The 20,395-nt window shown below is 41.1% G+C and overlaps 2 protein-coding genes across 4 annotated transcripts in view; both read right to left on the bottom strand.

Annotated features, from left to right (window-relative positions):
- LOC122405506 (sestrin-1) overlaps window positions 1–20,395 on the bottom strand; it is a 214,972-nt gene that overhangs the window by 147,390 nt on the left and 47,187 nt on the right. The gene's annotated exons all lie outside the window — the stretch shown is intronic.
- Window positions 1,105–19,589, bottom strand: LOC122405514. Of its 3 annotated transcripts, none has more exons than XM_043410327.1 (2): window positions 19,278–19,589; window positions 1,105–5,040 (listed from the first exon to the last, which is right to left on the bottom strand). In XM_043410327.1, the coding sequence occupies exon 2, from the start codon at window positions 4,949–4,951 to the stop codon at window positions 4,682–4,684; it is 270 nt and encodes an 89-aa protein (XP_043266262.1). In that variant the 5' UTR covers window positions 4,952–5,040; window positions 19,278–19,589; the 3' UTR covers window positions 1,105–4,681. The 3 variants fall into 3 exon arrangements, with proteins under 3 accessions (XP_043266262.1, XP_043266280.1, XP_043266270.1); XM_043410345.1 differs by lacking the exon at window positions 19,278–19,589 and adding an exon at window positions 6,843–7,051; XM_043410335.1 differs by lacking the exon at window positions 19,278–19,589 and adding an exon at window positions 5,852–6,642.

The following is a 20,395-nucleotide window of genomic DNA, read 5'->3' as shown; positions in this document are numbered from 1 at the left end:
CCTTGGGTATGTAGCGTCAAAGTAAATGTCAAAATAAACAAAGAAGATAACATAAAATATAGTAGTTGGTATAGTCATCGGATAGGGGATGAAATGCCCTTTAAAATGAGCGTTTGTACCAGTCGATAGCGTAATTAGTTCCGAAGATATAGCGATTTTAGTTTCGAGTCGATGCGGTGGCTAGTTACGGAGATATAAGGGTCCGAAGCTTTGTTTACATTTCATTCAGATCAATGGACTCGCGCGCGTGACACTAGTAAACAGTGCGTAGTAAATTCTTGGAAATACTACGTCCGAAACTAGGTCCCTCGGTCACGAGTCACTTGCGACAAAGAGGTACGACGCGACGCGTCAGACGGAGACAGAGACAGTCAAATTAAAAAAATTACCCCTTTACATAAATTACGATATCTCGAAAACGGAAAGTCGGATCGACAAAAACCAAAAACCATTTCAAAGAGGAAGCCTTACCGCCGCTAACAATGCCTCAATAATGGAGAAAATACTAATAATTTCGAAACTGCAGGTAATTAAAGTTTTAGCAATTTCAATACGCGTTGGTAGTCTACTTTAACACGGGAAGCGCCATAAGAGAATTTTCTAAAAATTACCCCTTTACATAAATTACGATATCTCGAAAACGGAAAGTCGGATCGACAAAAACCAAAAACCACTTTAAAGGGGAAGGTTTACCGCTTCTAACAATGGCTCAATTATTAATAAAACACTAGTAGTTTCGGAACTACACGCGTCTAAAATTTAAGTATCTTTAATACGCGTTGATAGGCTTTCGTAAGGCGAACACGGAGAGGCAGTGGAAATTGAAAACATTCCCTTTTATATAAATTACGATATCTTCGAAACGGGAAGTCGGATTGCTAAAAACCAAAAATCACTTTAAAGGGGAAGCCTTGCCACTTCTAACAGTGGCTCAAATATAGATAAAGCACTAGTAGTTTCGGAACTGCACACATGTAAAGTTTGACTATTTTTAATACGCGTTGTTAGACCGTTTTAAGCAGTGAAAACTGGAAATCCTCTCCTTCCATCTTTGCTATATATTTCCTACACTATAAGAAAACTCATGAAGTTAAATGTCGCTAAAATACCATTATATGTTGGAAATTCTAAACAAAATTTTAGAAGCGTCGTGGAAGGTTTAGCGTTAACACGTTCATTACTATTGTCCATACTACAAAATATCCCTATAGCGATTACTCCTTCAATTTTCATTTACCAGTAACGAACAGAAAATGGCTTCCTGCGAATAATAATCCCGATCCGCGTAAAACAAAAGGATTCGTTGTCAAACATTTCAAACGCTAATTCTAGCGATCCGCGGTCGCGTCGATGAACCGCGCGAATTTCATTACGAAAGAATAGTCGTTCCGATCATAAATTATCGTTCGCGCGTAGTTTGCACAAACATCCGTACGGAGATCCGTCAAATTCGAATGGAGCATGCGTGTGCCCAGTCGCTCATCTCCCGGAATCGATTTCCTCGTAAACGAAGCATCGCGAGGGTGGAGAAAAAAAAAGAAAAAGAATTCCATTCCACTTTTTCCACCAGATATTTTCGAGCGGAATTCTTTCGGCATTGTGCCCGCGTATTTTCGGGACACTCCGCGGGGCACGCATGCACGAGCATCCAGGACGAGGCAGGCTGGCAAATATTCACAAAGGAACGACGCGTGCAACGTAAGCAGACTGCAGGTTTTGAAAGGTTTTCGCGAGTATCTCGAGTATTACTCTCTCGTTTGGCACAGGGTCTCCTCCGTTTCCAGGGGTCGTAGGATTCGTCGATACCATCAAACGGATAAGGAGGTTTATGCACGCTCCAACGTATATACACGAACGGTCCTCCTTTGATGTTCCTCTCGTTTCGCGTATCTATGCAGAAAGTCCACACAGCGCGCATTTTCTCCCTCGACTTTCAACGAGATCTACTTGGACCACCATCCAGTCCCCTCCGTGGGGGGGGGGGCTTGTTTTTGTCTCGAAACATCTATCTTCGGCGTCGAACGGATTCCAAATGGGAAACGACGCGGGTCAGCGAATAAATATAAAAACGGTCCCGTAATTCTTTCGATACAGAAACGATCGTTCACCCCGGACTGCCTTTTTCCAATCGCGTCCGAGTCTACAACTTCGAAAGAATTCGTTCCTAGGAAACTACCCGTTTTAAGGGCGGATCGTCTCACCAAACTTTGCGAAAATCAATTTTCTTTCTATCGTAACGTATCCTCGAAAATATGGCGCGCGAATTTTACTCTTAACCCTTTTGCACCTGGAATTTAAACACGATTCTCAGCCAGGTCTCCCTGACTAATTATTTTTTAACTAATTTCGACAGTTCTTTCGATCTTAATTTGCAATCTTTCGAAAACATCGACTTCTTCGCCCGAGAGATAAAATAGAGGGTCGAATGGCACTGTTCATGCTACCCCTTCTATCTCACGTGTGCGTTTCTAGTTGTCGCATGACTGAAACGCTAAATGGCATTGCTACAACAGTGTGACGTGGGTGTACGTAGAACACAGCGAGTACCCCAGAATATGCAAATTATTAGATCACGCAGAATGTTGCTTGTCCTGCATATCCTGCATATTTCAATGTATTGTACGCATATTCGAGTACGTTTTACATATTCTAATGGACTAAACGTGTATAGTGCATTTGTCATTAACCCAATATAACTGGCCATTCTAGTCACGCAATAGTGTGTCTATTTTCGAAGATTGATTTCGTCCTTCCACCATTGTGGCTTTAACACAACACTATGACCACCAAGCATCTGTAAATAACAGTTATTATTAACAATTACTTGCACCAGGATGGATACAATCAAAAGTTTGATAATATTTTGCACGATTTTGAAAGCAGAAGTCTTCCAAAAAGACTTGAATTGTTTTACGTTTCTCTGTATAATTATTCTGAGCATCTGTGTCACACGATTGTGTATACTAACGTTATCAAGCGTTTCAACCGCGCCATCGCTAGAGGTATTATCGTGAAGCAGAAGGGGTAGTATGGAACGAGCCATAACGCCCTTTAAACGACGCGAATTACTATTACAAGATGAACCCGGTCCACAAAACAGATCAAATAAATATATTTTTTAAGTGTAATATCTACAGTTTTCGTAAAATAAAATTTTTCTCTTTATTTACACAAAACTAACATTCCGTTTAAACAGTCATTCCAACATTCGTTTTGTATAAATTATTCAACATAATTTGCACGTACAAATGTATATACTTCATAACACATAACCTCATGCCGGGTATTTTTTTAAACTTTTTGGATGTTTTTCATAAACAGCCAAAGAGGGGGACTTGCGACACTCCTTTTCACTCGGAAAAGAGTATAATAAATTTATTTTTCGAACCTATTCTCCCACGATCTTCACCAAATAAAATTTTTCTTTTTGGTTACATAAAGCTGACGTTCTATTCGAACGATTATTGCAACGTTCCTCACCCTTCTCATCGATATAATACATAAACTATTCAACATTTCACAGTTTTAGTCGGTAATTATTTACCATGTCAACAACCTCGTCGATTGAAGTGTTCTGAGGGGAAAAGGTCATCGAGTACCCCCAACCTATAATTAAGGGATGATTCCTGTTAACCCATGTTCTAAACTCAAAACTAATTTTTCTTTCTCCCCATATATACAATTTAAATTCTACGAAAATCTTTGAAACAAATGAAAAAATATATTAGCTATAATAAATATTAAATAGTATTAGATGAATCTATTCCCCTTAACCCTTAACTGGACTCTCAATCTCAACCGAATTATTTTACTTAATGAGTTTTACTAAACTGGTGAATCGAAATCAATTTTCCTTTAAAGTAATGAACTAATGGAGGATTACATAAATTTTTAAATAATTACATTAACATATATGATACAATATTAGTTTAAACTTGCAGCCCCAATAATTCACTTAAGATTATAGAAATCGATGAGATCGTTAACGCAGCAAATAACCACTGCCTCGCCTCTTGCATCAACCTTAGCGTTACAGATTCTTGCGACCACCCCCATAACCGTTTATATTTCTCCCTCAGATTCGATGCAACAAGGCAGTGCGTATATTGCAAGGTTCACAGAAGAAAAATCACAGAGAATGCGTCACGGAGCCCCGTAGTCAACGTTAGCAAATTGGTAGCCGCGCCATCTTGCCTGGCAGACACTAGCTCATTCCTAATACATAACTGCCAAGTCATACACGCCACCATAGATCGAGCCAACGACCTGTGTGTACACTGTCGCTAGACCCCGACGTACACCCTTTCGTGGCATCCCCCGGGGAATTCTTTCTCCTGAAAACCTTGGAACGCCTCCAAGAGCCCTTACCTCGCGTCGTTTATCAATTCCCCAAAAACTTTTGGATCATTTTCATAAACAATGCGGAGGTGCGCGCCGAAAATCTCGCCCCGTATCACTGATTAGGAACTGTATCCAATCTCCGCCCGAATCCTCGATCCGCGGTTCCTCGATCGGCGTCCTGGTTCGATCTCCGTGCGAATTCGAGCCTCCATAGGTATTCGAGGTCCATAGTCTCTGGTGTATCGCGCGTCGAAACTGTCCCGACGTTCGATCGAGTCCAGGTGTCACAGGTGCACAACCGGTTGACATCCCCCCCAAAGATCGCGGCTCCCCGGGGCCTTTAACCGCCTATCAGCAGCCAGGGTAGAATCACCGTCACGCAGAGGGCCGCCAAGCAACTGGCGCACATCGCCAGGGGACTGGCAGCTGCCTCCGGTTCCGCCTCGAGCGCGTAATCCTCGTCGCGCTCGAATTCGCGCACCTCCACGTCGCAACGGAAGTAAACGCGACTCGTCTTCGGATGGGAACTGTCCCGTCTCAACAGAAGGGCCGAACCTTTGCGCTCGATCTTCCATCCGGGCTCCTGGTGCAGCATCCGTGGCATGCTCATTCCTCGATCGGTTCGTGTCGCGTATCGCGAATCGATTTTTTCGATACGAACGACGTCCCTGCCCTCCTCGTATATACTGGCTTCGCAACCTGAAAGACAAGACAGAGCATCAATAGGGGAATGCTGGCGGGGGTGACTGCTCCAATATCCCACGCACAATAGCCAAGGTCTAGCGTTATAGGGGCCACGGACGTAACGATTTAGCGTACAATGAGTCAACATCGAGCATAACGACGACTACACTTTTCAAAGTTACGAATGTTGTTTGTACGAGTTGCTACATCGTTAGTTAATAGTTCAAGAGAAAACCTAAGTACGAACTTGTTGGATCATAGTTTCACGTCAACTTTCATTGATTCAAAAGATTTGAAAGGTAATGAGGATTTATTGAGTACTGTGATTGTACAATGAGTTTGACTAACTTTCATTCTCATTATGGGAAACAGAGACACGGGTACACGCGCTGGTTTCGCATGAAAATATGTCTGCAAAATAAAAATGATAACAGAGAGAATACGACTACTGAAAATGTGATTTAAAGACCAATGCATAGATAAATGTATTGACTGAGTTCTTTAATCTTATCCCCCCAGCAGGCTCGAATTTTTGTGAACGATACGCGTAATCTAATCTTTTTTAATCAATCGTGCCATATGTTTTAGTCATCCGTTCGATATCCATATGCAATTAAGATAATTTTGATTTCTCGAGGATGCACGTTCACTGAAAATAATTACTACGAAGCTGCAAGGTTACGTTTGTAATATATGATAACACAAACACGTACTTAATACTCGACAAAGTATGTCTGAAAAGTTACAAGATTTTATAGTTTACTGCACCAAACTCGATGAAACTCGATTTCGAATGATTTGAGAAATGTCGAAAACAAAGATTTACCCAAAGAAGAATATTCCGGGACACCAGGAGTCTTCGAATTTTATTTAAACTTAACGAGCTTCGAAACGCAATATCGAAACGCGAGAAAACGAGAATGGAAAGGCGCGCTCGAGAATTACGCGTTCGAACAAAATAAATCGTATCAGATTCGGTGCACTTTGTTCCCGCGATACGTCTACGCACTGCAACGATGAGAGAAACAAACAGCTGCGGGTCATACCTCGACGATTAGTAAGCGAAAACTGTCCCCGAGCATCGCGTTTCTTTGTTTGGACGCGAACGAGGTTAATCCAATTTCTGATTAATTACGCAATCACGCAGCCACCTGTTAATCTGATTTGAAAGAACGATATGGAATTCGAAATTATACACCTGACGAACGCCCGGCGATGATTTCTTGTTCGATTGTGAAACGCGTACGTGAAACAATAACGTACTGACGCGACGAACGGAACAATGGCGAATTAAGAGTAGGTAGAACGCGCTGCCTTTGATTATTGTGCAACGTCGATCGCGAAACGTCTCTTGCTCAACCGGTTCTCGAACGATGGACTTTTAAAGTTGGGGGTTTTTTGTAACGCGAATAATAACATCTTGTTATTTTATAATCACCGATCAAACCGGTTTCGTCGAGTGAAATAACGCGGAGAGCGAATCCCGACTTTCCAGGAAAATAAATTCAGCGGGAAACTTTTCATCGACGACACGGTTTTTCGAAAAACGTGAAACGCGGAAATTCGGGCCAACGCGGTCGTTAGGAAATTCGCGCACCTAAGAGCTCGTCCCAGGTTTATCGAGCGAAATGTAAAAAAGCAAACTCCGAAAAAACGAAACGTTCCAGTTTTTTACTCGATTTAGAGTAACCATTAAGTAAAGGGAGAACTACGGAACTACGCTCGCGACCGGGGTAGAGAAATTTAGTTAGTGGGTGCTTCGGTTTTATGAGCATTTAATACGTGGACACCAATGCCGACGGCGCTTCATCAACTACCTGCACCGGAGAAACGAGAATTAATCGAAGCAACTTCAGCTATTTCACCGCAGCTTCCGAGGGCTCGCTGGTAAACCTGCTGGAAACTCTCGCCGGGTCCCCGAAAGTTCGGTCGTGATCGAGCAATTCCGTGCACGTGATACCGTACGATTACAACGCAAACACCCACGCTATAGGGAATCTGTTAATCCAACGCGGAAGAAAGCCAATAAGTCGACGATCACGTTGATTCGAAATTTTCAATCCCCGCCAAGTGAATTTTCAACTCGAGAATAGAAATTTTTACCAAATATCGATCGATGCAAAGGCAAACTCAAACTGATATCGTATCGCGCTATAAGGAAATTATTCGTTACTTTTGACCAGCTTAGAAATTAAATATTCAAATGTGAAACGTTCCAAAGCAACGATGACTCGTCGAAAATGCAATTGGGGCATAAACAATGTCGTTACGGTAAAATTGTTAATCGTACGCACAGAGAAGGTCGATAGATCAGTAACGTCGTTGCGTGTGAATATTCATAAAAACAAAGACTATGAGTACTTAGCAATTTTTGTGCATCTATTACGCTAATATTAATCTTTTCGTTCGACAGTGGTCCGAGTGATCGAGTTTGAAAACGAGTAATGAATATATCTTTTAAGGATCTCCGAACGAATGCATCGAGCCCGTTATCTAGCAGATAATAAATCTTTTATCGAAAGAAAGTTGCGCTGTAGCCGTAGGCACGTGATCGAACGAGCCCCCTGGTTCTCCGGGAGAAACGAACCATCAATAATAAACCGTGAAAACTGGTCAAGAGGCATTAAGTTCGGAAACGGAGAACTTTCATCGCGACGACCTTCCACTGCGTTTCAGCGCCGAGTTTTGCCCTAGTTTCGCTTCCCCGACGACTATTAGTACCGATTAGATGGAGTTTAAGGCGACGCGGACTCGGAACTAGGCGACGGGGAAACGTTTTTTCGACGAACTCGTCGAACGGTCCATTAATGGAAATTGACGACGCATCGGTGTACAGGCTGCTCCACATTTCATATTAACTGATAAATATCAACCAAAATTAAAATCGGTTTCACGATTCTAATCTGTCGATCAATACAATTTGTACCATTCTTTTCTGTTTCTTCTAGGATCTGTTTTACTGCTATTTTCCAAACTTGCACGACATTGATAGATTGATTGAAGATTATGTTAATATTAGTAACGTTTCTCCTACTTTTTCAACGGTCCCCTAACGTTATAAATCAGAATTTCTGGATGATATATAATTTTCTTCAACTTCGAGAAATTCTTAAGTTACCCGCTAAAATCATATTTCACGTGCACCAACCTAACTTAATATCCCGCTAACTTGTCCGTGACGACAGTCAAAGTTCAGAGAGGCTCTAATAATAGGTATATAGGAATTGTGCGCTGTTCGAATCGATCGCTGGCAGCGTACGAATTGTTCTGCCTTTTCACGGACAAATTGCAAGTCGAGATCACCGGGAAATTGCTGTTCGCGGAAAATTCTGTCGTTCAAGGCCGAGAAATCGACCCTCTGCTAGTCCAGTGGTTCATAACCTATTTCCAAATATCATATAAATGTTTATCGAATTCTACCCTTAAAAAAATTTCATGCAAACTTTATTATTTGCGGAATACTTTGTTTCGAATATAAATTGTACTATGTCCGAATCTGGTACGAGACCTATCGTTATATGTCAATTGTTGTCACTTCGTTACGAGAATACAGGTTGGAAGGGGTTTTGTTTTATCTCGTTTTGCTTTGTATTCGTGAGTAACAACAACTGTGTTTGACCATACAACGTGGATGCTACGTCCGTTACATCATTTTCGAGAGCTCAATGGGACGAAAGAAAATGCATCCGGACTGATTACCACAGCGTACGCCAACTATTCGAAGGGGCAATACGGAATACAATATGTGCACTCTCGTCCGGCGCACGTTTTCAGATTCAACCGAACGGAATATTGGAACAATTTCAAATTCACGTGGTACCGCGCCACTCCGGTCGTTAAAGCGGGAAATTCGCAATTAGATAACGCGTTACTCAACACGGTAATAATTAATGATGGGGGCTCTAATGCTCCTGTCCGCGGACGCAGCCAAGAACGGTGAGACTTTTTACCGACTCCGGAACTGTCTCGAGACTGAAATAGACCCGACACTGTTAACGGTGTCGAGTATTTTAAAAATCTGGAACGTTTCGAAATCCTTGAACGTTTTCACCTTTTCGGTATAATTTTAGAACGCGACGTTCGCGAGCAAACGACAGGGAATTTGTTGCGTGAATTTTAATTCGACGTAATGAATTATTAAGCGCGTGTTTGTCATGGAAATAAATTTTTGCTGCCTCGTGGCGACGCGTTCGAGAATATCACTCGGACCGATACAACTTGGCACCGGTCCACAAAAGGATTAAAAGTCTCGAAAGCCTCGACAGCCTTGGAAACGTTTAAACTTTTAACAACCTGCTGGTCACAGGATATTTAAAATTTAAATAAGGTGACCAAGGTAGTTTAGACATTTAAGACGCTGTTTGTTGCGAACGATGTTTTCAGCGAAATCTAGTGTTTACTTTTGTTCGTCGTCTTTTACCATTAAATATTTAAAGTACCAAAGAAACTTTGAAAATTTAAAAGATTTCTAAAAATTTTCAAGCAGTTTCGAGTTTCTTTGGCTCTCGAGCGCGATCTTGAAACGGCGTTAATCCCCCCATCATTGGATGAAACATAAAAATTACTGAATCGCGAAGTCGAGTCGGAACTGGAAACCTAGGCAGAACGTTTCATAATTTCTCCGTCGCGGTGGAATTCTTCTCCTACCGGGAGGGAATTTCATTTCACGGCGGCAGATGAAATACCGCGAGCAATAAAAATGTAAAATAAAGGTTGGTTGATGCTGTGAATGGGATTTAATTGAAACGAGAGAGGCGGTAGTGTAATAAAGTAGAAGCAGGCGTTTCCATGATCAGACACGTTTCGCGCAACCCGCCGTTCCCTCATCTCGGACTATTTTAATCCGCCAGGAAAATAAAGCATTGGCCTTATTCAATTATAAGGTTAAACCAACGAGGAAATCCTACCAGCCAAGGATGCTGAAACGACCCACTGAAGCGTCCAATTCTACAGAGAAATGGCGTTTCGAAGCGTCGATCCCTTATCAAAAACCAGGAACGTCATAATGTTTCCGCGAGTAAATATTCCACGTTGCGCAAGAACGTTTATATCTGCGCGTTTAAACGTGGTAAAACATACTAACATTTATGTTGCAAAAGAACTTTCCAGACGACAAGACTTTCACGACATTTAAAACATTCAATAGTTCCCGAGTGTCAGGATATTAAGACAATCGAGACATCCGTCACATCAAGATATTTAAAACATTTAAAGCATTCGACATTGAGATATATTACCTTTCACTGACAATATTACATTTTATATGCTGGATATATTCTTACTAATTATTCTGTGTTATAATAATATTTCAAAAAATATAAGAAGGGTTCTTTCGTTCGAAAATCTCTGTCTATCATCCACCAACGATAATCTCGCGAAAATTGATATCCCATTCCAGCGTCCTCGAAAACTGTTACACCCAACGTAAAACGCAACGATGACCGATAGAATGTCCGCCAATTACGACCGTAGCTAGAATTTCCAACGATTTCACCGACTCATCGAACCGGTTCACGGCTAAAATAAAAACGAGGCCCGACCAAAACACTTAGAAACTAGTTTAAGACGCGACAATAAATTCCGTTGTAGCTTTCGAAGGAATTTTTATGGAAATGCGTTACGAGGAAAGAAGAGATAAAAAGTTCGAGAAAGCATTGTTTCTAAGAGAAACCTTCGATACGTTTTAACTTTGCAGGCCTTTAATGGCAATTCTCTGCCCACTTGACCCAAATTGGCGGTTCAACGACAACAGTTTCGCAAACTCTCGTAATGATAGCTTCCGATGAAAACGACAGAGGCCCAAAGTATACTTGAATATTCAATTTTTTAATCGAGGCAACGCTTAATTACTATGGATGATTATAAAGTTTAGTCGTTGCATGGACTCTTTCGATATTAGTTCAACGAATATCTTCTTGGAATACTAAAATATCTTTCATGTTCTTTGACATATAAAATCATCTAGGAGTGCCACAATGGTTCAGGCTATCTCACTTATTCTTCTCGACCATTCTATCTAATATGTACTGTAGTTATCGCTACAAACACTCTCTATCTACTGTAAATTTGTTCTCAACATTTCAAGAATATGTGTTAAATTGATGTATCTTACGAAGAAAAATTTATTTTTGGAATATCTTCGACAACTTCTACTCATCGATGTTTACTTCTAACGTGTACAACGATCACAAAATAATTCGTCGCGGAAGACGTTGGGTCTGAAATCCTCGAAATTAATCGAACATGGAGGATCGATGAGCATATGGTAGGCACAGTCGACGATTAATAATTAGAATCGCGTCGTCCGTGCTCGTTGGGCATCGAATAAACACGGACGAGCGCGAGAAATCGTTTTCTAGTGTGCTCGAGCGGACAATCAGCTCGCATTATTAGACCAAAAGCGGAACGAGGCTCGTTACCCGGTGCATCAAGTTAATTCCATTGGAGATTCGTGCTCGAGGTACGGAAGGAAATTGGCTAGCAGCTTTTAAGACACCCTAATAAGGAGACGACGATATTCAAGCATGTCCGAGGTCCCCCAACAAACGTTTCGCTCGGTTACGCCCGCGGCGACGGGAAACAGAAACGGAATGTTCCAATTTACTAAATTGCAGACTTTTCCGTGCCAGTTCGCTTCCACGTTCTTTGGATACGTTCGCGTCGGGCTTTCAAAGACGCGTTCGTGTTTCGTTGCATCTTTAAAACGCGACAGTTTCGCCGGTCGACGAGCGCTCCGTGTCCGACGACGGTTATTCACCGATGCGAATAGAAATATATATGCAGGCTGTTTAATTTTAAACCGTGAAAGCGAACTGCTCGTTAATTAACTGTTATACGAAGAGACAGCTTGGCGAAAAATTGGTTTCTCGGTTATTGGACGCTTTGGAGATTGGATATTCGTGTCGAAAAGTTATTATTTTTGGAGACTTTCCTTTGACAACTATTTATGGGATATATTGCAAAAAGAATATAGATTAGAGTTTTAAAGGCATAAGAGGGTAATATTACACAGTTACTTCAAGATCATCGATGAGTAACAACGCTTGAATATAAAATAGAATATAATTATCAGACATTCGCAAGAAACACGTAAAGACTGTGCAGTATGCGTAATGTGCAAGGAAAAAGAAGATAAACGTGTAAATGTAAAACATGCGACAGAAAACCTCAGCTGCACGTTACCATATTACACACATACAAAAAACTTATAATCCGTAAAAAATGCGATGGAATAAGCTACCTATTATTTATTTCCAAGCATAAGAAACTGCACAGATATCTGTCGTTTTCTGTTCGCGTTTACAATCGAAATGAAACGAATTAATTATATGAACCGGTACAAATTGAGCATTATTCTATTATCGTTTAGCGTAGATTCGTTTCCAATGGTGTTGCTTTCCCGGGATAGTAACGATAATAAATTCACAGAGGAGAAAAACACGCCGTGGGCGGGACACCGAGAAACGAATGCTAATTAACCGGTGTTTCGCGACTCGACCGCCGAAAGATTTTATTTCGAACCTTACCCGATGGCCTTCCAAAGACGTATTATTTAAGCCGGCGCGGTGAAGACCGCCTCGAGCAAATTGCTCGAGCGCGACGGAACCTTTTAGCGTGTTTTAGAATGCGGAAATTTGCACATCGTTTGCATATAGTTACGCGCGTCACGAAAGAAACACGAACCCGGCGACGCGAGAGTTCGGGACGCAATGCATATATTATGTATACTGATTTCCTTTTTTTTCTTTACGCGCTGGACGAGGTCCCCCCGACGTAACGCTACTTCCAAACGCCATTTCGTTTGGACATTGTAGCGCCTTTTCGAATTGAATTTGCGTCAGCGAATGTTTTGCTACGCGGGAAAAAGCGAAGATTACTTGCGTATTTCGATCGTCGTCGCAGCGTGCTGATAACTCGTGCAAAATGACGATACTCGCGAGTAAGTTGAACTTGGAGTAAAAATGAACGAGTCGAAAATAAGGGTAGAAACGATTTTTTGTTGAAAACATACGTGCAATGGCAACATCTGTACTATTTTTTATTTGAATCGTTCCAGATTGTCGAGTACGCGAAATAAAGAGAACGAACCAATATTTTATTTTTATATCAACATCGAAACATTCGTTTCTTTTCGTATTACTGCACGATAAATAGAGATGCATTTGCAATAAATCCGTTGTGTTTTTCTTTTATATCGTTCCTAAATTTGTCTTTCCATCGGACGTATTTTTGTACGCGGCGTACGATTTTGGCTGTGACCGAGTGTATATCGCCAGCTCTTTGAAACGAGCTCGCCTTTTTGTTTCAACGGGCCAGCGAGCGTTTGCACGAATGTTTTAGCGCCGGCGACACAATTTTCGCCGGTAAACGAGTGTATAAAACGTATTTATACGCATTTAAATGCACAGCGGGCGACTCGGCGAGCTGACAAAGCGTCTGGAAGCACCGAAGGATTTCATTAAAACCTCGCGGGGCGAAAAGAAGCGCAAGAAAGCCAAAAAGCCTGACTTAAATTCTCAAGAAAAAGAATTATCCTGCACGAAGTAGGACTGGAGACTACATGTCGAACGTTTTTTTACACAAATATTCCACGAATGTAAATAATTTTAGTAGCCTCGAATGATTTAATGATGATATTCCCGAGATGCATGTATTTATTTAACCTATGCGCGCGCCTCTGTTCGTTTCTGTTCGAGCACTAAATAGTGCAAATCCTCCCAACCTTGAACAACAAAGACAAGTAATCCCATTATATGTATCATCGCAAGAACATTAGCGCAATTTGGCTCGACACTGCCTTGTCAAGCTTCCCGTGAATTCGTCACGTGTCGGCTAAAGCTTCGTAGCACGCGATGCCACGTCAGTTTTTGACGTTTGGCAGAAGGGGTTTTGGGCGGAAATTCTGTCATTGCGAAACGAGCGAATCAGAATTTTGATTATCTTATCGGTAATCGCGTCGAAATTCAGTGAAACTAAATTTTTAAGTTTCAAATCGTTTCATTCGATTACACAAGTTTTATTTGCACTGCGTAATTGCAATGTAATTTTGATGTAAGCCCCTTTCGCCAAACACCGAACAATTCGCATCTGTCAGAAAGTACCAGCGAATATTCGACAACAAACATCGACGTTCAACGCGTTATTTCCCGAAAACGCGAAAATATTTGCGGACAGGACGCGCGGCATTGTAATTGCCTCTCGTTACACAATCGTCGGCGATTCGTGAACGTTTTGGCGAAAATAAATCTCGGCCCGGCGAACTTTTTCCATGCGATCCGCGTTCCCCCGTCGATAATTTACGAGAACGTCGCTGGAGCGGAATGAATACGACTTCAGCGCTATCGTTCATAACTATCTGTCTCGAACTTTGGCCCTTTTCCTGAAGAAACGACGAAATCTCGACAGAGATCTCCGAAAAAGTCGCTGCCAAGGGACAAATTACAAATTACGAATTCTTCAAGTTCTTTCAGACAGTGAAAAACGCGCGAGGAATAAAGTCGAGATGTAAAAAACAAATATTGAGAGACAGTACACCTAGGAAAGTTTAAATTTAATTTCGGGTAGTAGAGAAACGGCGAGAACAGCGAGGTTAAATAAAATAGATGACTTTACCCTTCTAGTTTTCTGACACCATCTGCTGAACCCCAGTTGACATTTAAGATATTTAGGTCGCACGTCCTATAATACCTCCTAGCAATAGTGCTTTTGTTTTACTACTTCGATCTGTTCAACATTTTACACTGTTAACATTCTACTGACCTACGTCCATAGATACACTTATAATTATGGACTGGTATCGTATATCTCGAATTTGTTTACGTTTCCATAGCTGGTTTCCCTTACTTTTCGAACGAGTTGGGAAAAATATGCAAGAAATATTATTCTCTTCAGTAATAAAAATATGAGTTATATAAGAATCGTTGTGCAAAAAGAATTACATAAATATATGTATACTGGTAATACCTATATAAGAGAAGAATATTTGTTTCTCCTTAAAATGTATAAAGTTACCAACGTAGATACACTTCTTCTCTAATAATTCTTATGCAACGCAAGTTCTCGTTTCTTCGAATGCTACTTCCGTTGTTTTTACACCGAAGAGGACCGTAAATCAATGATCGAAACTTTTGTTACAGAATAAACTACGTTCGCTTGTGCTATTATTAACCAAAGTTACGAAAAAGTCAAAGTTTCGTGAAAAACGAATCTATTATTGAAACTATAATTTCCAGTGTATAGTCCCAAACATTAGATCACTGCTTTCGATCAATGACGCTATTGTGGGTTTCTAAAAATATTCGATGCTCGAACGTGGCGCAACAAGGAACATCTCGATCGGTTGTCGACGCGTTAATTTTCATTTTGCGAGAAGGACGAATTTCCCAGTGATTTATGGACGCGAACGTGCGCCATAATCTGTATAGTTGCGACCAGCCCACTCGTTCACCAACAGAGTGGAGACTGGCCATTCTTTCCCGCTCGGTCGTTCCAGTTATCGGAAAATTTCGCTGCAGACGTCGAGCTGAATTTTCCCCGATTGTTCAGCCACATTCGCGGTTGTTCGGCCAACAGGACCCGCCGGCACGAAACTTCTGTCAACCCAAGAACAGATACGCTGGAACGTCGGAAGCGTCGCGACGCAGTTTACGAGGCGGTCGATATTAGCATCGCAAATCATGGAAGACTCGCCAAACGGCAATACTCCACCTGCAATGTATATTGCTCCGAGAACCTAACCATTACCGTACCAACGTTTGACGTCAAACATAAAATCGCAACTAGAATAAAGAAGCTATTCTCTGTTTCAAATATTTCACTTCGAACACCAAATAAACTTTACAAAGTTAATTTTGTTTGTCGTCAATTTCTTATCAAACGATGGACAATATTAGTCGAATCGAAAATTAAAACAGTACTTTCAAACAAAGAACCCGATTTCTCCTTTTACGTTTTCCTAAATACTCGAGTCTTATAAACACATTATCCTGGAAATATTACAAAGCTTTGAACTGAACCAGGGTATAACGCTGATCTAAACGAAGGCGGAATATAATTGTTGAAATTTGTCGACACCAGATGACGACAACGAACGTGCTCGCTGGCCAGAAAATAGCTTTTCCGATCTACTGACATATTGGTTTTGTCGCCTTTTGTTTTCAGCCCTACTTTTGTCACGTTCGCTTCCTGCGGGAACCGTGTGCAACATAAATCTATTTTATACGATCAAAATCTGGTTAATCCCATCGAAAATCGTGAAAAAAAATTTTGTATGGTTTAAGGGACTTCTATCATTCTACAATTTGGACTTTCTTTTAATGGTACTACTTTGGTCTGGACTGCTATTGACGAAGCAAGTACAATAAAACTTTGACTTTTTCGTGGCTCGTCCTAAAGATAAACTCGAACTAATTCTAGATATACGCTGTCGACTATAAGTATAATTGCACTTATTGACGTAGGTACAATGTTAACAGTGTAAAATTTTGAACATTCCGCTAAAAGACACTCAGATGACATAAAATCGAACTACGGTAGATGTAATTATAATAAATGCTCTAAATTCGTTTGCTTGAAAATAAATCGTAGGGTCAGGAGTCAAGGTTCGATAGATAGTTTCTGAGAAGCAAGTCCTTAAATCTTCGTGATTTTAAATTATATAGGTTACATAACTTTATAATTACACGTTCTCCAGATAATTCAAAACGCACGAGTCGAGAAGTTGTTAAAAATAACTTGTTAGGGAACAGTATCTGTTGCTTTTACTCCTCGCGATAAAATTCCGACTTTGTAAATGCAATTGTTATATATTGTATATATTGGTCTTTGAACCTTGTGGGTGTACGTGTCTCTTCGAATTCCATGATCGAACATTGACAACGCTACGAGCGTTCATTGCCATGGTGACTGTCGCCGCATGCGCTCCCGTGGCTCCGAATTCACGATATTACGGAAGTCCTCCCAACCTGGGTGCCGCGTGAATGTCCAAGGTCACACGTTTGACCCAGAAAAACAATGCTGACTGCGCCATTGCGCGCTATCCTGTACCGCATTCCGTTTTCGCTTGACCGGAGATGAGCAAAATTCTTATCTAAAGTGGGTGACAAGTATTCCGACATCCAGTTTTGCTGGAATAATTCCCCTCGACAGAACAAAGAAAAAAGAACGTAACGCCGACACGTACTCTATTCGATAAGTTGGATTAGTCTTGGTGTTCTTTTAAAAAAGTCTTCCGACAGTTTGCGAGCCCTAGAGTCAACGTTTTCAGAGGTCAAACGACACTGATAGCGTGACCATAAATCTGTTAGATCGCACGAACGTGACGAATAAATTCCTATATTGTAGGAAAACAATAGCAGATCTATAAGAACTCAAGAAGAATCCCAACGTGAGGAACTCGTAAATAAAAATATTAAAATTTTGATGATCGTTCAACGTTTATCAAAGAACAAATAAATTCATAGTTATTTTAGTAAAGGGGGGAGGGTTGTTAAGTCGAATGAAAAATTATTCGTAGGCTAATGAATGTTTTTTTATCCGCACTTTGTACGTGTGTCGTCAACAATTCGATATCGTAAGGTCGAAGATATCGTGAATCTAAAGTATGGTACTCGGAAACCATTCAAAGAAGCGTATAATGGAAGTGAAAATGTATAATTCTACCCATTATATTATCGCGTAGAAATTGAACCGTAACAGAGATAAAAGTTCAATTAACGCGTTGACTGCTACGTCATGCTCATACAGTATGGGATAAATGTAGTCTTGCAGCAATGTATTATTAATTCAATGTTTGTACTTTTCTGTTCGAAGACCGAAATTTATTATAATTTGTCGGAGTAAAAATTCTGGAAGCAAAGTCGTGTCGCCAATAAATAGTGATAAAAGGTAATTACGGTTAATAATTCCTACCGCAGAAAGTAATAACTGATAGCATTATTATCGCGAACATCGTTCAGAGGCAATTGTTATAGTTCTGTGCGGTGCAAAACAGCGAGAAGTTTTCCCAACTGTGATACAAAACAAAGATACGTATCGAATTAAGGGTACAGAGCTCGTACGCGTTATCAGCAATTCGATATCGTTTGAAAACATCACGATTCCAAAACACGGTACACACAGATCATTTAAGTGAAAACAGAGAAGAAAAACAACGAACAGTAATGAATTCACGAACGTTTGATCGATCGAGCAGTTAACACGAGATAAAGAATCATTTTATAATTCAAATTCTAATTTCTATGCTAATTGTTTATCTTTTATTCATTATTCGAGACCCGTATCTAAATAAGAACTTTGCTTATTTCCGACACGTGTCTTTCTATGACTATAGATATTCGATTTAAAGGGATGAATTGTATTTAAACTACTTTCTGAAAATTATGCTGCAAAATACTTCGTCGTGCGAAAATTAAACCGCGGCAGGCCACAACAATACGAGTCGACGTAAACGTACACGACTCGCAAACTTTATTAAAAATTCAATACCACGAACACGAACACGAACACCACCATTCGAAATCTAAAATACGATACTCGTTAATCATTCAAACGAAAGTGTAGAACTGGTTTCCCTGCAACAGCACGGAAACAAAATACGGAAACACAATTTTAATTAACAATGGAAAAATCAAAAACGTAACGATTCATAGGTACAATTTCATCAATAGAAAAGCGAGCCAATTTGTCGGGTTTCAGATTCCATACCGAGTTACAGAATTTATGAATATTATTTGTTACTACTTCACGGTGAATTTGATCGATGTAGTGCTACGAATAAATACATTCTAATTAAAACTGCATTTTAATGAGATCGTCAACGCGACGTGTTTCAATAAAAACACGTGCGATCGACATCTGCAAGTCTAATGTTAACGATTTAAATTACAACTTCTATTGAAAATTGCACAACTTTGGAAAGTAATAATCTCCCTAAAAATGAGTATTTTAAAAACTACAATCTCGTTAAATAAAAATACAATCCAGCGAATAGATCGTGTCACGAAAATCAAACCGTGACAGTCCACGAACGAACGACTAAACTCGAATGCAACCCGCACGCTGGACGGACAACTCGATATCGCGTAGTCGACACCCGAAAATACGGTAACTCGTTAACCACCCACGGGAAAGCGCAAAACAATTCTGCCGGTTACGCCGGAAATGGAACGGCGACGGAACGATAGGGGCACGCGTGGAGTTGCAAGGTCTACAGACTCCGAGAGAGCACGTTCCCTTTCCCCCTCTCCACCTACCTGTGATATAAGGTAGATCAACGAAGCACGCGACACTGGCACGTGAGGCTTCTCTATCTTCCTCTCTCGCTCGGTTTCTTCGCGTCAGCTGAGAAAACCAAAGCAAATATGCGTCGATGATAACGCGCACGTGGAACGGTGACGAGAAGGGGGCCTTCGATGCGTGTGCACGGCTCGGAGCACGATTACAATTGCAGAAGGTAGAGAGAGAACCGGGGCTCGCACGTCCTACCTCAACCACGTCTGACACGCGAATGAACACCCGCGAAGAGCGATGTCGCGAGGCAGCAGCCGCGCCAAAGGGGAGGAAACTAGAGAAGGCGCAACAGACGCGACTCGGTAGACCCTACCCGCCGGTCGTTCGACTATAGCCTAACCGTGATTGGTCGTTTCCCCACGAGCCCGGTACCTCACTGGTCCGCGAATACACGACGTGAACGCGGGCAAACCGGTTCCAACGACGATCGTTCGAAATAAATTAACCTATAAAACGAACAATCGTCGGTATTTATTTATGACGTTAAATGTGCATTTGTTCGTCGTGAAATATTAAATTCTAGAAATTTCTATTTCTCTACGTCGATGAACAGTTATTCGTCTCTTTTATTTAGGAAAGAATTTTTCTCATCGCTACCTAACGGGTAATCGAACATCAAGCGGATATCTCGCGACAGCTAATGTTGCCTGGATCGGAACGATAAGCGATAACGGTACCTGAGAAAACTAGTTACACGGCGATGCAAATTCCTATTGACTGACGCGCCGTTTCTGCGTGAGCGGCTCTGTTTTGGTACGGGGAACCTGAATGTTGGCGATCGATGAATGGAGACGATCGAAAGTGAGGGGGATCGAGTTCGAGGTGTGTCTAGGAGTATCGAATCAATTCGATAGCTGAGGTTCGATGAAGTAGAATCGAGTGGCACTTGCGAAGACAAATGTTTGATTTTGCATAGTCGAGTGATACTTGGTATTGCTTGGCATGAATGAACCGTGGATTGTCTCGAGGATTCTCCATTCGCTTTTTAAATATTTCGAGACTTATCACTCTCAAAGAATTTTGTGAAAATTATTCATTACGTCTGTGTAACTGCTTCGTACTCTCAGACGCGTGCAACTAT

Source organism: Colletes gigas, unplaced genomic scaffold (genome assembly GCF_013123115.1).
Source record: "Colletes gigas isolate AHSC1104 unplaced genomic scaffold, ASM1312311v1 Colletes_gigas_Sc00001, whole genome shotgun sequence".
NCBI classification, from domain to species: Eukaryota; Metazoa; Arthropoda; class Insecta; order Hymenoptera; family Colletidae; genus Colletes; species Colletes gigas.
The sequence above is the reverse complement of the archived record's forward strand: the minus strand, read 5'-3'. Positions and strand labels throughout refer to the sequence as shown.

Coding starts and splice junctions, on each gene's coding strand:
- LOC122405514 (XM_043410327.1), bottom strand. CDS start 4,951: ATGAGCATGCCACGGATGCTGCACCAGGAGCCCGGATGGAAGATCGAG.